The sequence below is a fragment of the Scleropages formosus genome, chromosome 1 (genome assembly GCF_900964775.1).
Source record: "Scleropages formosus chromosome 1, fSclFor1.1, whole genome shotgun sequence".
Taxonomy (NCBI): domain Eukaryota; kingdom Metazoa; phylum Chordata; class Actinopteri; order Osteoglossiformes; family Osteoglossidae; genus Scleropages; species Scleropages formosus.
In genome coordinates, this window is record NC_041806.1 from 21,705,868 (window position 1) to 21,719,941 (window position 14,074).

The window sequence follows — 14,074 nt, forward strand, 5'->3', positions numbered from 1 at the left end:
TGTCCCTTTCACGAGCAGTCTTTCCACACACCGCCCACGACAGCTGTAATAAAAGGCGCCCGGCGCGCCTCCCCCCCCACCCCTCCGCCGTTCCCCCTTCCCCCCCAACTCGCCCTTCATTCTCCCCCAGCCCTGACAGATGCGCCCCAGCGCTGCGTCTCCCCGCCTCCCGCTGGAATGCGGCACGGTGCTCGGCGGCTTTCAATGTCACTAATAGATAAGGAGGGGATTAGCCGTCGCTACAATAGGTCTGACGAGGGGTAGAATAATTACCCTGGCTAATGTCATCTAATTGTTTTTTAAGTAACTAAGACGTGTTTTTCTAACCTCCCCCTTTGACAAACAGGACGCTGCTCACCAGAGAGTGTCTGATCATTGTCTGCTTCACACCGTTTAACGTGCATGTAAACAGATTTGCTGCTGTTCCCTCGTCGGAGGAGAGACGTGATCAGGGTCCCGCCTTGGCACGGTGCGGCACCTGGCTGTACATTTCGCACTTAATATTCGAGAAATTAATATGTTTTTGGAATTGGGTACAAACGTAACGGTCACTTAAGGCCACTGAACGTAGCCAGTTTAATTTTGAATGTAAACTTTATGAGCATGTTGATGCGGGCAGAACATTTCAGAAATACATACATACATATACAAACGTTTGATAATTTGGGTCGCACTCGACGGAGGAGCCCTGAATGCAAGAAAATATAGTGCAAATACAGTGTAAATAGGCCGCCGTGGCCTGTGTGCTGCTGGTGACCGCGCTCTCCGGAGCCTTTCCGGGAAAACCGGTGCTTCGGAACGTCGCGAGGGGAGCAGGCGGCACGTGGAGGTTCGGAATTCACCCTCACACATCTGGTTCGCGTAGGCGACGGAAGTGACGCCGCTTCCGTTTCGTTTCACCGCTGCCTCGAGGCAGTAAACCAACGGCGGCCGCGGGGCTTTCAGGGTGAAGCGGCATCCTGCGGCAGCGAACAATTTTGTCCGTTCGCGCGCCCCTCCGAGACTGACTGCTGGTACTTTCACAGCGTTTAAGCGGATCCCTTGTGCGTCTATTAAATTTCTGGAGACGAATCCAGCTACACGTTAGTGCCAAGTGGCCATTCCAGAGCAACACACGTTATGACTTCGTGCGCGCGAGCGGCGTCTCGCTGTCCTCACTCCTTCATTGTTGTGCTTTCTGTGAAAAACTGCGCAGCTCCCTTCTTAGCCGAGACCCGAAAATAGCGCGGAGCCGCAATGCGGAAGCCGGTTGTGTAAATGGGTGGATGGTGTTTGTTTTGCTTGCCCTGGTGTGTAAAAACACAGTGATCAGCCTGTGTAAACAGCGGGTCCCTCACGCAAACTGGCGCGACGCGGAGCAGAGGCTCGCGCCGCAGGCTGTGACTGCACGGCTTCCTGGGAAAGAGCGCGAGACCGGGGAGCCCCGAGACAGCGCAGCGCCTAATCGCTGTTATTATTATCCTAATCACGCTATTGTTCCTTCTAGGAAATGCGTGCTTCGTTCCGTGCACGTGCGCTCCGTGAAGGCCATTTGCCTTCAGTGATCTCGGATGCGGGACGCAGCGCGCGAGCTACGGGTGAATTGAAATGCGCGCACACACGCGGCACCACACAGCGCGAGACGAGGCACACATTAATCTTCTCGCGCAGTTTTGACAGCGGCGCTGACACCACCCAACAACATGCGCCGAGGTCGTTTCGGGAATACCTGAGCCTCGCGCGCTTCGCCTCTCCCGTCAGCTGTCCGTCACAAGCTGTCACGCGCGCTGGCCTTTGCGAACATGACAAATTGGCCACGTCGAAATGGTATGCTTTTAAGAGTTTGTAACCTTGACCCGGGAGGGAAAGCAGATTAACGGTGTTCTTCCTTTGTCAACAATGGAGAACACGTTTCTCCCGCCGTTCGGATCATTCTGGGTTGCCGGGCAATTAGGCGGCGCGCGCCCGCACTCCACGCTCTCAGTTTCCTCGCGGCTATCCACACACGCACGCACGCACACACACACACACACACACACACACAGTCCGGTTTTTGATAACTCTTTTAGGACCAGTCCGGGCTCATCGCATGCGTCCGTGGTCGCGGGGTTATTATACAAGTATGTCTGGAATGTGTTTTAAAACCAGAAAATATTCCAGGGTGACGAACGGTCGCGTCAGCATTAAGGATGTTTTAACACGGATCATACGTTTGAGGTCGGGAATGCCCCCACACCCAGATGAATACAATTTTAAGATCTGTCGAATTCGTGCTTAAAAGTTGACATCTTATTTTTGATGATGACGATGATGATGATCACCACAATCATCATTATTATTATTATTATTATTGACAACAACAACAATAATATCGTCGTTGCTTCGCAATTATTCTAAACTGAGCACTTAAAAACCCAGGTATTTCATTAAGGGCACTAATGAATCCACGCGGAAGCCTCTTTTATCCCTGTCACTTCTCAGCGGTCGCCTGTGCTGCGGCCCCCGCCCTCATTAAAACGCTGTGAACGACGTTCGGCGGATTTTCTGCTCCAATCAGCTAAAGCGCCGCGCGACTGCCCGCGGCAACAGGACTCTAACGACAACCCTGAGATGTGCCTCCTTTGACCGGAAGTGGAGCCGAACCACAGGGATGTCGCCGTCAGGGAGTTCCGGTGAATCCGAACAGGTTAGCTAGCTTTGCAAGGGTAACCCCAACTCTTACGTAGCGCTGCGAGCTGAAGCGTGTCCACCGTTAAAAGTCCCATCAGAAATGGAGGACCGCGCTGAGTTCAATCCATACAGTTCACGGCGGAGAACGAACCAGAGAAACGCTCCTCTTTCCACTAAGATAGAACATCTGCTCACCCGAGCCTTAACCCCACGCCCAACTGTGTCATGGCTCGCACACAGTGGGCCTCATAGCTCAGTTTTACCGACGAGCTTGTGCTCCTCCACTTCTCATCGTTACATGGTCATTAACTAACGAACGAACGAACGAACTACTGGTACCCGCTTTGTCCGGTGCGGCGGAAATGGTGCTTCAGAGTCTATCCCGGAAGCACGGGGTGGTCAGGCTGAGGGAGTGTGAGCTGAGGCGAGGCGAGGCGAGGCAGGGTCCTCCCCGGACGGGACGGGACGGGACGGGATGCCACTCCATTCCAGATAATGTAATAGCCTTAGCGGTGGAACATTTTATTGTGGCCTCGTCCTGTTTCCTTCCCCACTAAACGTCACACTGCTGAGTGGTTCCCCGCACCGCTGTCGCACAGTTCAATACCGGGGGGGGGGGGCGCGAGGCGCTGCTGTGGAAACGGACTTTCTGGGTGGTAAAACCGGGCTGTTTCACAAGCTGTTTAGACGCACTTTACTTTGTGTAATTGTCTCAAACACGTGTCGACCTTTCGAGTGACCCGAGAAATATGTTTATTTTACCGGAAACATAGACCTGTCCCCTGGTTTGAGTCAATGTTAATTAAATGTTTTAATTAACACCTTGGACGTTCTTGAGTTAAATTAATCCGGGTAATTCCTGGCTCGCGCACCCATACTGCGGGGCTCTACGTGGCCAAGAGGGTTGTTTTTCGTCCAGACATGCAGATTAGGGCGGCACTTTTCCTGCTTTTAAAGCGGCTGCCATGTGGTCCCGGTGGCAGTGGAAGGAACAGACAGCCGTGTGTTCGCGCGGAGGGACCCGCACCTACTGCATTGCTAGCACTCCGAACGTGGTGGTGTGTTCACTGTCAATAATAATAAGAATAAAAGTGTCACTTCAGCAGGTAGCGGTTAGAGCTCCTGTCTTTGGACCCAAAGGTCTCGGGTTCAAATCCCAACTCCTGCTGACTGTGTAGTTCCCTTGAGCACGGAATTTACCCTAAAGCCAGTAAAATGAGCCAGCTATAGCAATGGAGAAGTGTCCGCAGCTAAATGAGTAAAAGTGAATGTGCTCATGAATTAATCGCTCCGTATCCGGGACCGCGTCTGTCTCACACAGTGCGCGTGCAGCAGCCGGTATCTCGAATTTCCAACATGTTACGTCTTCGTTTAAACTGCATGATTCTGCGCTGAAGGCGAGTGTCTTGGGTAACACAGTGAAGCAGTTCGTGTCTTTTACACTACACTACAGTATTCCTGTTGTTTTCCACAATAACGAGGTGCTGATGTTGACTCCGAATGTGTCCAAGGGGGACTAAAATCATAAATGTTTAAACATTACTGTGAGGTTTTAAATAAATACTTATGATTTTCGGTTACAGACTGATACCCTTTACTTAATCGACGCTCCTGTACTTTCACATTCGACCTTAAAGCCTAGGAAGCCGAAGTGCCGCGCGCGTCGATACCCTCGCGCTCCCCGTCTCGAGCCTCCGCGCGAGGCGTCGGCTGACGTCACTGCGGGGAGAAAGAAGCGGAGCGCTGTAGCGACGAGCCTTTTTCATCCACGTGACGTTGGAAGCGGCGCTCCGCTCCACGTGCGCTGGCCGTGTGCTGTGTGCCGCTCCCCGAACCCCCGAAAGAAGTACATTAAATAAGTAAAGCAGAGTAACTCGCCAAGTACCAGGTAGACATGAACTTCAGATACGGTTAAAACTGAAAAGCTGTTTTGCATTTAATGGGTTTTCGCATTCTGTTTTTGAAAGCCACCTTAGTTTCAAATGGCCCATGCTGCAGTCCTTACACAGCAATGACGCTACTTTTACTATAGTATTTAAGCGTACTGTTGCAGCATTGCCTTCAAACCCAAGTATTAACAGAGCAGCACACTGGGGATGTGCCTAAAGGCTGTCTAAAGGCACACACACCCCTCAAGATGAACGCACTCGCAGTGCCTGTGAGCGACGGGCCCTAATCTGACTGCACGGTGCCGTGACACGGTCGCCCTCGGCCCCCCATCTGTAATCCCATCAGGCCTTTCGCCCCCCACAGCCTTGCCTGTAAACAGTGGGCGACGGAGTTACACACACATTTGTTGCCGTTTCCTTCTACCACGTAAAAAAACCAAAGCGGCAGCAGGAGAGCAGGCGGTAGGGGAACCTCTTAGTTACAGCTCAACAAAATTAGTGTACAGCGGTATTTTCTTAACTTTATTTTTCTTACATTTGGAGTTGTGGATAATATTATACTGCATTAACGTTTTTGATGTGGATCTGCTCAGCTCTGTGTGAGTGATGCTTGTGCCGCGAAGCCGGTTTGGTCACAGAAAGCCGTCTCGCTTTGGTGTTACTGGGATCCGTGTGAAAGTCGAGGGAAAATAGAAAGGGAAAAATCTGTTTAAAAAAATTTTGTGTCTTCAGCCAGCAAGAGACCCCCAGGGTCACAATCATGATGACGTCGCTGTAGTTTGGTGTTGCCGTGCCCTTGCTCGGCTCACCTGTTCTTAAGTGTGACTCTTTTTTTTCCCACTGAGTCCTACATAGAAATGCTTGTGAAGTAAATCTGTTGATACCTCGTCATGTGTTTATTAGTGACCGGAGCTCTGGATGATTATCCCATGCTGTCCATCTTATAGAACATTCCTGGATGGAATGTACTTGTGGTAAACTGCACATTGCCTTCTCACGTGATTATATACAGTGTGTTGTGCTTTTATCATGCAGTGGCTTTTCTCACTGCTTCTCTGTGGCCTGTATTTGTGTTTTTTCGTCAGGATTTTGGTGAGGAAGTTGGTCCTGGACAAGCAGGGTCCTAACATCAGCCACCTGATGTCCAATATGTTATGTACTTATATTGGTAAATACACTAAAAAGTTGATGGCTCTGCTATGAGTTGCCTTATTATGCATTTTAATCACATGAACAGGTAGTAAACAGTGTCACAGCAATGGAAGCGGTGAAATGTTAGAACTTTGGGTCACTGACTACACACAAGCTCACTGCAGTTATTGGAGGCAAAAACCAATATATTTAAAACCGTATTGTTTAGTCTCCACCCAAAGTGCCTCTGCCCCCTCCCCCCTTATAAACCTTACCACATTTAACCCAGATCTAATTATGCCTCATGTGGCCATTAAATGCCCGGCGGTACTGGGAAATTATTCAGGCTGCCGGCTTCTAAATTCCATTTTGAGGCTTCAAAGGGTCCAGTAAATAGGGTGAGCAGACATTTTACCATGTGGAGAAGGGCACCAGTGCTCAGACCCACAAAACGGCTGCCATGTTGTCTTGATGATAAAATTCCAATACGGACAGAGGAGCATCTTTGAAAGCTATTTTCCCCCCATAAATTGCTCTCCATAATTAGTACACATTATTATAGGATGGCTTCTGCCCTGAGGTAAGTGTGTCCCATCAAAACTACTTAGATGTTAGCATTGTCAGTGGATTAACAGTGGTGCAGTTAATCAAGTGTGTGGGCTTTTAATATATGTGTGCGCGCGCGCGTGCACGTCTTTCAGCGAGTGATATGAGTAAAAGCTACAAGTCACCAGTAATTTTGGTTAAAATAACTGAAATAAGTAATCTGGCTGGTTGATCAAGTGTGTGTGTGCGTGTGTGCGTGTATAGGGTACAGCATATGAAGAGACCATCTTATTTTTGACATTTACCCATTTAAAGTCTATATAAATGCTGTACATTTACGATCACGAGTGCTTTGCGTAAACACGACATCACAACGATGGCCCATCTGCTCATCCCTGCCCCAAAATAATTTCTACAGGAGGTGGGGATTCTTTTATGCTTTTATTGCCATTTATTTTAAAGGAACTTTGTTGTAAAATATAAATACAAATGGGAGGGTAGTTTTTTTTAATTACAAAGTTTAAGCACATCTCCAAAAACAATAGACACACCAGTCAGAAACAGTTACTGCAATTGTCACCTCATTATTTACAAGTTCAAGCATGTTTCCTGCCAAACAGCTTATTTTAGTATCTTAGTTCTTTAGTATTTTACAGAAAAAAAACACCTGAAAATATCTTAAATTTCTTATCTTAAATAAGAGGCAAAAGTAGAAGCCAAATCTGGATGGCTGAACCAAATGGGTCCTGAACATCGAGTGCTGAGGAAGAGCTCCCAGAAAGACGTGAGCTTCCTGTGGACTTCAACTCCTTATTCAAAAATAGCTTCAGTTTCCAAACAATATTTATTCACCTGCTGAGGCAGGCAGGTCTGTAAACCAAAGGTGAAGTGCACTGCTTAAATTAGAATAATATATAAAAGCGCCGCCCGCTGCTGTCGATGGACGTGACCCTGGAGCCTTCTCGGAAATCAGCCGCAGTCAATAGCCCAGAGTCTCAGCTCTACAAGACGCTGTAGAAAATGCTGACATTTTCACCAGGAAAAGAAAAACGGGCCGCATGTATAAAATAAGACAAAGCAAAAGGATTTATATTTATAAAAATAAGATAATTAAGTCTCTCTGTGTGGTGCGGAGAGTGTCTCCCTGTGTGCAGGGCCTCCCAGGCCATGCTAGGTGTCTTGTATCTACACAAATGTACATGGGGGGAGGGGGTGGTGGCCATGTCACGAGGTTGCCACGGGAACAGGGTCCCAGCGAGCATCCAGGCACTCGATGGAGGACCCCAGCAGTGTGGCCAGCTCGCCGCTGATCTCCACCAGGTCCAGCGGCTCTGTGCTGTTGGGCAGGAAGCCCTCCAGCTCCTCGGGGCAGGAGAAGAGCTGGCTGAGGGAAGCCTGCTTGTAGAACTCGGCCTCGGCGATGGTAGCCACCTCGATGTGAGCGAACGCCGTGCGGAACGCCCGCGCCGACATCTTCAGCCTCTTGAGCACATCTGAGAGCAGCAGCCAGTTTCGGGGTCTGAGGGTGCGAGAGGCAGGCAGGGAGTGAGACACGTGAGAGTTACAGCAGGAGCCCCCATTGCTCTGCGGGAGTTTGCTGTGCTTTAGACCGTGTTCCTGCTGCTGTCAGTGTTCGGAAAGCACTTTCCAAGCATGGAGCTCCTCTCCCCCCCATTGCGCAGGTTACGCAGCAGCCCCTGGGCTGTTGTGTACAGGCTCTGACTCTCGCAAGCGCACAAACAAAACACACAAACGAAAAGTGACGGATACCATCCAATCGATGGTACTTGACGACCTTTCAAGGCCGAGCCCTTTGGTTGCAGGCCGAGCGGAGTGGTAGCGCAGGGCGGAAGTACGGCTGAGCGCCAAGAGAGAGCGCGGCAGCACGGGAGAGCCATTAATACTGCATCAGGATGAAGTGGGCGTTGGAGAGCTGGGGGGAGGGGGTGGAAGTGCGGCTGGAAGATTAGAGTGGGGGGGAGCGGGTGAGAGAGAGAGCGAGCGAGCAGGCAGGGGCTGGGCGAGCAGGGCCCCTGAGTAAGGCAGTGTGGGAGGCAATTAGATACGTCTGCTTTTGTTTGCCTCTCGAACGCTGTGCACGGCCCTCGCGGCAGCGCTGTAAATATCCCCCCCACACCGGGGCCGCCGCCACCGCCGTCTGCGCGCTGACAGGGAAGCTCCCAGACACCCTCTGTGACCGTGGCCTCCCCCAGCTGGCAGCAGCCTAATGACCCGCTAACCCCTGGGTGAGACTTGGCGCCATATCAATACGCGGCTAATAGCGATTCTCGGCCATTTAATTAAAAGGCTTGAATGCCTAATAAAAAGGCAGGATGAGAGATTGGCCCTTGATTACAGAAGATTTACACACTCTACCATCACTGCTTGTTTGCAGTCAGTAAAAATGTGGATTTTAAATCAGCCAAATGCCAGTTAAGGCAAAAGAAAAAACTTCCCCTGAAATTAAAATTACAAAGATAATTTCAGATCCCGTCCAAATTAAAACAGAATTAATGTTTGGGTATTGTGTCAATTTCTAGTGTTGTATGAACGGTCAGCAGGAAACACTCACCCTTGAGACAGTGAGACCTGGATGTTGTAGCAGGGAAGGAGCGGCTGGTCGGAGAACTCAAACTCAAAGACCTCTCTGTGCTGTGGCTCCTCGTCCTTGTCCCCGGGGCCTGGCGGATCCGCTAGGATGTCAAAGGCAGATGGGTCCTCAGTGGGTTCTGGAAAAACCAGGTACACAGAGGTCACTCACTCACTCACTCACTCTGTCCAGGCCAACACCGGCTGACAGACGGCATCAGCGGATCTACGCAGGTGCGTTCAAGCGCAAACATAAACACGCCTGTGAATAGCGACAGGGTGAATGCGAGCGCGAGTGAGAGAGAGACAGAGAGAGAGAGACGCATGCGGAGCTAGGAGGCCGTAGGCGGGGCCATGACTGATCTGGGGGGAGCCCTTCCATCACGCCGCTGCTCCGACACGCCTCCTGCCCTGCCGGGTGTTTCCCCGGAGCTGCCTGCACCTCCCTGACGGCCCAAGGCGCTTCCTGAATAATTGACGTGCGGGGGCCAGGCGGCAGACGAGCTTCACAGAGCTGGGAAATGCTCTATTCGTGGCAAAACGATTCCCCCGGTCCTCTCAAAATACCTACTTATTCTAAATCTCATTTCAATTTGCGAGCACGTTTTATTGCGGGCGATCGGGAGTTTGCTGCGCAGCGAGCAAGCAAACGGGACGCTTTCTCAGGGAGGCAGCTAGACTGTCCCACTAGGAAGGCACTGGATTGCAGTCCCAGGTGTAAAGACGGGCTCAGGCTGTAGCTTCCCCCGGCATGCAGATTGCAGGTGGGCGGGGCGGGGCGGGGCGGGGTGGGGCGAGGCGCGGCGGGCACTCGTGCGTGCAGCTCGGTTGTGTTTTTTCCGAGGGCCGTTCCTCAACAGAGAACCAAAACTAGGCAGCAGGCTGGTGGGGTCGGACCTCAGCGCTGCTCACATTCCACCAATTTCAACAGAAGCACCACGGTGACGTGACGTCCCAACACCGCACACAGTAAGCGCAGCGCGCCTCCTCGGTGCCCACCCCAGCCACCCCCTTCCGCCAAGCTTCCCTCTGAATTATGGGGAAGAAACACTCATGTGTTTTTCATGCTCTCTCGCCATTGGCTCGTCTCTTTAATGAGGAGGAAGGCAAAAACATCAATAGGGAAAGCGGAGCGCTTCACACGGGGAGCTTGTTTTCCTCCGGATCAATGCTTGTCTCCTCCATGCAGGCTCCGCTCTCCAGCAGGGAAGTGCCCCCAGGGCTCCGGCTCACTTTTAACTGCCCCCCTTCCTGCCTGGGCTGCGCTGCACCCCCCACCACCTCCTCCTCCTCCTCCTCCTCCTCCCAGGCCTGCGTGTGTCTGGGTTTCCTGCACTTCTGCCCCTAGACCTCCCCTCCTACCGCGGTACTCACCGCACACCGAGCTGCCGTAGAAGTCCCAGTAAAGCCCGGGGTCGTCGTCGTTGGCGCGGCCCTGCAGGTCCGCAAAGTAATCTGGGGAGAGAGGGTGGAAAGTGCGTTCTGTGAGGAAACAGACAGGGACACATAGAGGGCACCCCTCCCCCCATCAGCAGGCCAAGCCTTCATTACAACAGTGTTTGTACTGACGTCTGACCGTTTACTGTGAATACAGGTCCATGGGGGAGGTGCGTGTCACACTTTTCTCTACCTCGCTGCTCCTCCCTGTCTGCTGGCAGTGTGTGCTGCAGGACTCTGCCATGGGGTCTGGCTGTGAAGGACACCTCCCATTACCACCCCCCCCCCCACGCCTACCCCAGGGGCGATGCGACTGGGCTCGGGGGGACCGATGCGCCGCACTTGATTGGAAATCCCGCCAACAGTGAACAAATTGAGGGGAGGGGATGGGGGTGTAAATCAGCGTGGGGGACAGGGCACCGTGACACACCGCTGATATACCGCCGATTGGCGCCGGCGGAAAGCCTCGCAGGAGGATGAATCACGAGGAGAGAGAAAGCCTCGAGCGCGCAAAAGGCCGAGGCGCCCCAGCGGCAATTCCCCCCGGAGGTCTTGCTTAACTATTCATGACGGCAGAGCCTCGGCTGCACTCCCCGCAGAGGCGCCGTTACATGAGGTCACGTGGCCACACGCTGCTTCCTCCCTCTTCCAATTAAAAACTCTCCATTTTCCCAGGCGGGGGTGAGAAATAAGAGGCGAAGGCAGCGGTGCCACCAGTGCCCTGCGCTCACATTTAGAACAGCCCTCAGGGGACTGAAACGGGACACGGTGTTACCGTGGGTTGGGTTGGGGGGCGGGGAGCAGAGAGACAGAACGACCCTGTCCTGCCTCCTGGGGTCACGTCTTAAATGCGCCATTCGCCATACATCCATAAGGCATCACTTATCTCAAAATAATCGTATTTACTTAGCTGACATTTGTCTCCAAAGCAGCTTACTATGATTTACCCATTTACACGGCTGGGTAATTTGTACCGCATCACTTCAGGGTTAGAACCTTTCTCACTGCAATAGGTGGCAGGATCGGAACTTAGGTCCTCAGAGTGGGAGCAGCAAATGTAACCACTATGCTAATAAAACAATGAATAAGTAAATAAATCTGACACACGTTTAAGTGGCTGCAGAAATGCAGATGGATCGATTGTTGCTCTCGCAGGGAGACCAGTGAGCGGCTGCACTCTGCACTCTGGGCCCCGTACTCTGTTCTCATTATGCGCACATTAAGGGCTCATTACTGTATCCACGCGCATATCTCATACAGCCGCACGCAGGGTGCGGGGCTGCAGTTGCGGGAGCAGAGCGAGGCGCCACTGGACAGTGGGAGGAGCCACTGCTGTAAACGCTGAGTAGGACATGAGTGGAGGATGAACGGTGCAGGGCGCTAATTGCGGGCCAGCAAGTGTAACCCTCCCCCTTCCCCCTCCCTCCACTGCCTGCAACGGCGAGATGTGGAGCAACACACTTGACCGATGTAGGTCGCCGAGTGCTTCTCCTCACATATGCCTCGCCTTTGGCCCACACACGCGCACACACACACACACATACATGCACCAAAGTCCAAAATTCACAGGAAATTTGTGGGCCCAGGAGCAAGGCAAAACGAGAAGCGCTTCCCCATCAGAATTTCCAACTGTTCTGGATTAGAGCGGACCTCAGAATACCCTGCTGTGACACCTCAGTAACCCTGAACCCACCAGGCGCCCAAAACTGCGCTCATTCGGGATAATCCCCGCAGCTCAGCAGGGATAAACACGGGCAGCAACTGTCTATAGCAGGGAGCAGCGAAGAAAGAACGGCATTTCACACTGAAATGGGGTGGGCCTGTGTGTGTGTGTGTGTGTGTGGAGTCTAGGCGTGTGCTAGGCAGCGGGTCGCAGCTGACAAAGCTGGGTGGCCACTGTGTGTGTTGGGATAAGAGACCCCATGTGAGTGGGGGAGGGCTGTTGTCTATAAACAGCAGTCAGCAGACACCCCTGAGCTCCTCCCACAGCCCCTCCTACAGGCTCCCTTTTTCAAGTGCTGAGTCCCGTCCGTCCGCCCGTCCTCCCCCCGTCCCCATAGCCCTTGTTAGAAGCACCAGCGCCAGCGCCATTGCCAATATGAGTCCAGTCTGTAAGTCAGTCAGACTGTGTGTGTGTTCCTGTATGAGAAACACACAACAAGGACACACTGGAGCCCCAGGGCTCGTTCTCCTGGACGACCTAGTAGCGGGTGGAGGTGGGGGTGGGGATGAGGTGTTAACAGCACGGGGCTCTGAGCACCGATAGCCGTGTTGCTGTGCTGTGACACACACGCGCACGCACGCACGCACGCACACACACAGAGTGGAGCTCCACTGGGACACACGCGTCCAGCCACACAGCAGGGTGACTCCCGCAGGACAGCTGTTCACCGGTCACAACACCCCGGCAGCGTTCACACCTCCCCCAAAGTGTGTTCTCTTCAGACCAACGCACGCCCCTTGCAGTTACTTGTAGTTTTTACCCATTTACACTGCTGGACTCCAGAGTAATTCAGGACAAGTACAAGTTCCAGGTAGTACAGCAGGCTCTCTCAGACCTGCAGCCTTTATATTATGAGCCTGTGTCGTGAAGCGGTGTGCTACACGGTGGTGAAAAAAAGGAAGCCTTGCTCTCCCAGCAGACCGCAGGGCGTCAGCGTGAAGCACCAGGCGCTCTTTGGAGGAGCCGCGTCCCAGCACCACGACAACTTATGGCTAAGTATATACACTAGGCGTTGCTAAGTAACCAGATACCCCAGCGAATCGCTGTAAAAGCCAAACGTTGATTGTTTTTCTTTTCCTTTTTTCTCTCAGCCTTGGTAGGGCTGGTGGATGCGGAGGTGCTGTCGGCGGCCTCACCTGACAGGAAGCACGCCATCAGGTCACTGTGCGTCATCTTGAGAAGGCTGCGGCCCGAGTAGGTAGCCAGTGTGGGGTCTGCGCCGTAGGACAGCAACAGCCGCACCACGTCGAGATGGTCGTTCTCCACGGCATCGTGCAGCGGCCTGGGGGGTGGGGGGAGGGAGGGCACAGAGAGACTGAGAAGTGACCCCTAGCTGAGCCAAGTCAGCCAGCGCGCAGCTGGGGAGGGGGTGCCATGCCATCCCAGTTCACAACATCTCCTCCAGCACATCAGCGCTCCTTGTGAGGACTTAAGTATAATAGTTCAGCGATTTTTTCACATTAATTACATTTAGTCGATTACAACAATGACAACACGCTAATTTTTTATGTATTGTGTACTCTAATTAGCTTACTGTGAAATAGCAGACTTGAGTTTCTGAAAGCCTCCTGGTGATGTTAACCCATAATTACACAACATGCAATTAGGGAGGCTTGGCGTGTTCGGGGAGGAGAGGAGTCTGCTGTCGACAGACATGTCAGGAATGTAGATTCTGTCTCGTTCTGTCCTTCCCAGCACTGTGCCTCGCGCATCCGCGTGTGAGTTGGTGTGCGTGCACGCGCCACCCCGTACCTGGTGCCGTCCTGAGCGCTGCAGTTGATGTCGGCCCCGTGCTCCACCAGGTGCTGCACGATGGACAGCCAGCCGCGGGCACAGGCCTCGTGCAGAGCGCAGTAGCCCGCGTTGTCACGGTGATTCACATCGCACACCTTGTTCTCTAGACAGTACAGCACCACTTCCTGGGAAAGGAGCAAGCGGGAGAAAGCGGGGGATGGGTGAACAAAGACTTGGGTACTTTTCGGCACCGGTAACCGGAATTAAGAAATGCGTTTCGGGCCACGCCGCGGATGCCTGGTGTGTGTGTACACGTTACACACAATCGATATGCTGTAACACCCAACAACCTACAAACCCATTACGGTGAATAATA

General features: G+C 52.6%; 1 protein-coding gene across 2 annotated transcripts in view; it reads right to left on the minus strand.

Moving 5' to 3' along the window:
• Positions 1 to 6,646: 6,646 nt before the first annotated feature.
• Positions 6,647 to 14,074, minus strand: part of LOC108933117 (BCL-6 corepressor-like) — a 40,676-nt gene continuing 33,248 nt past the window's right edge. For both annotated transcript variants that reach the window (XM_029256336.1, XM_018749943.2), the window contains 5 exons: positions 13,717 to 13,883; positions 13,101 to 13,246; positions 10,179 to 10,259; positions 8,788 to 8,944; positions 6,647 to 7,734 (listed from right to left, as the gene is read on the minus strand). In XM_029256336.1, coding sequence (XP_029112169.1) covers positions 7,440 to 7,734; positions 8,788 to 8,944; positions 10,179 to 10,259; positions 13,101 to 13,246; positions 13,717 to 13,883 — 846 coding nt within the window. In that variant the 3' untranslated portion in view covers positions 6,647 to 7,439. The remainder of the gene's footprint in view (positions 7,735 to 8,787; positions 8,945 to 10,178; positions 10,260 to 13,100; positions 13,247 to 13,716; positions 13,884 to 14,074) is intronic.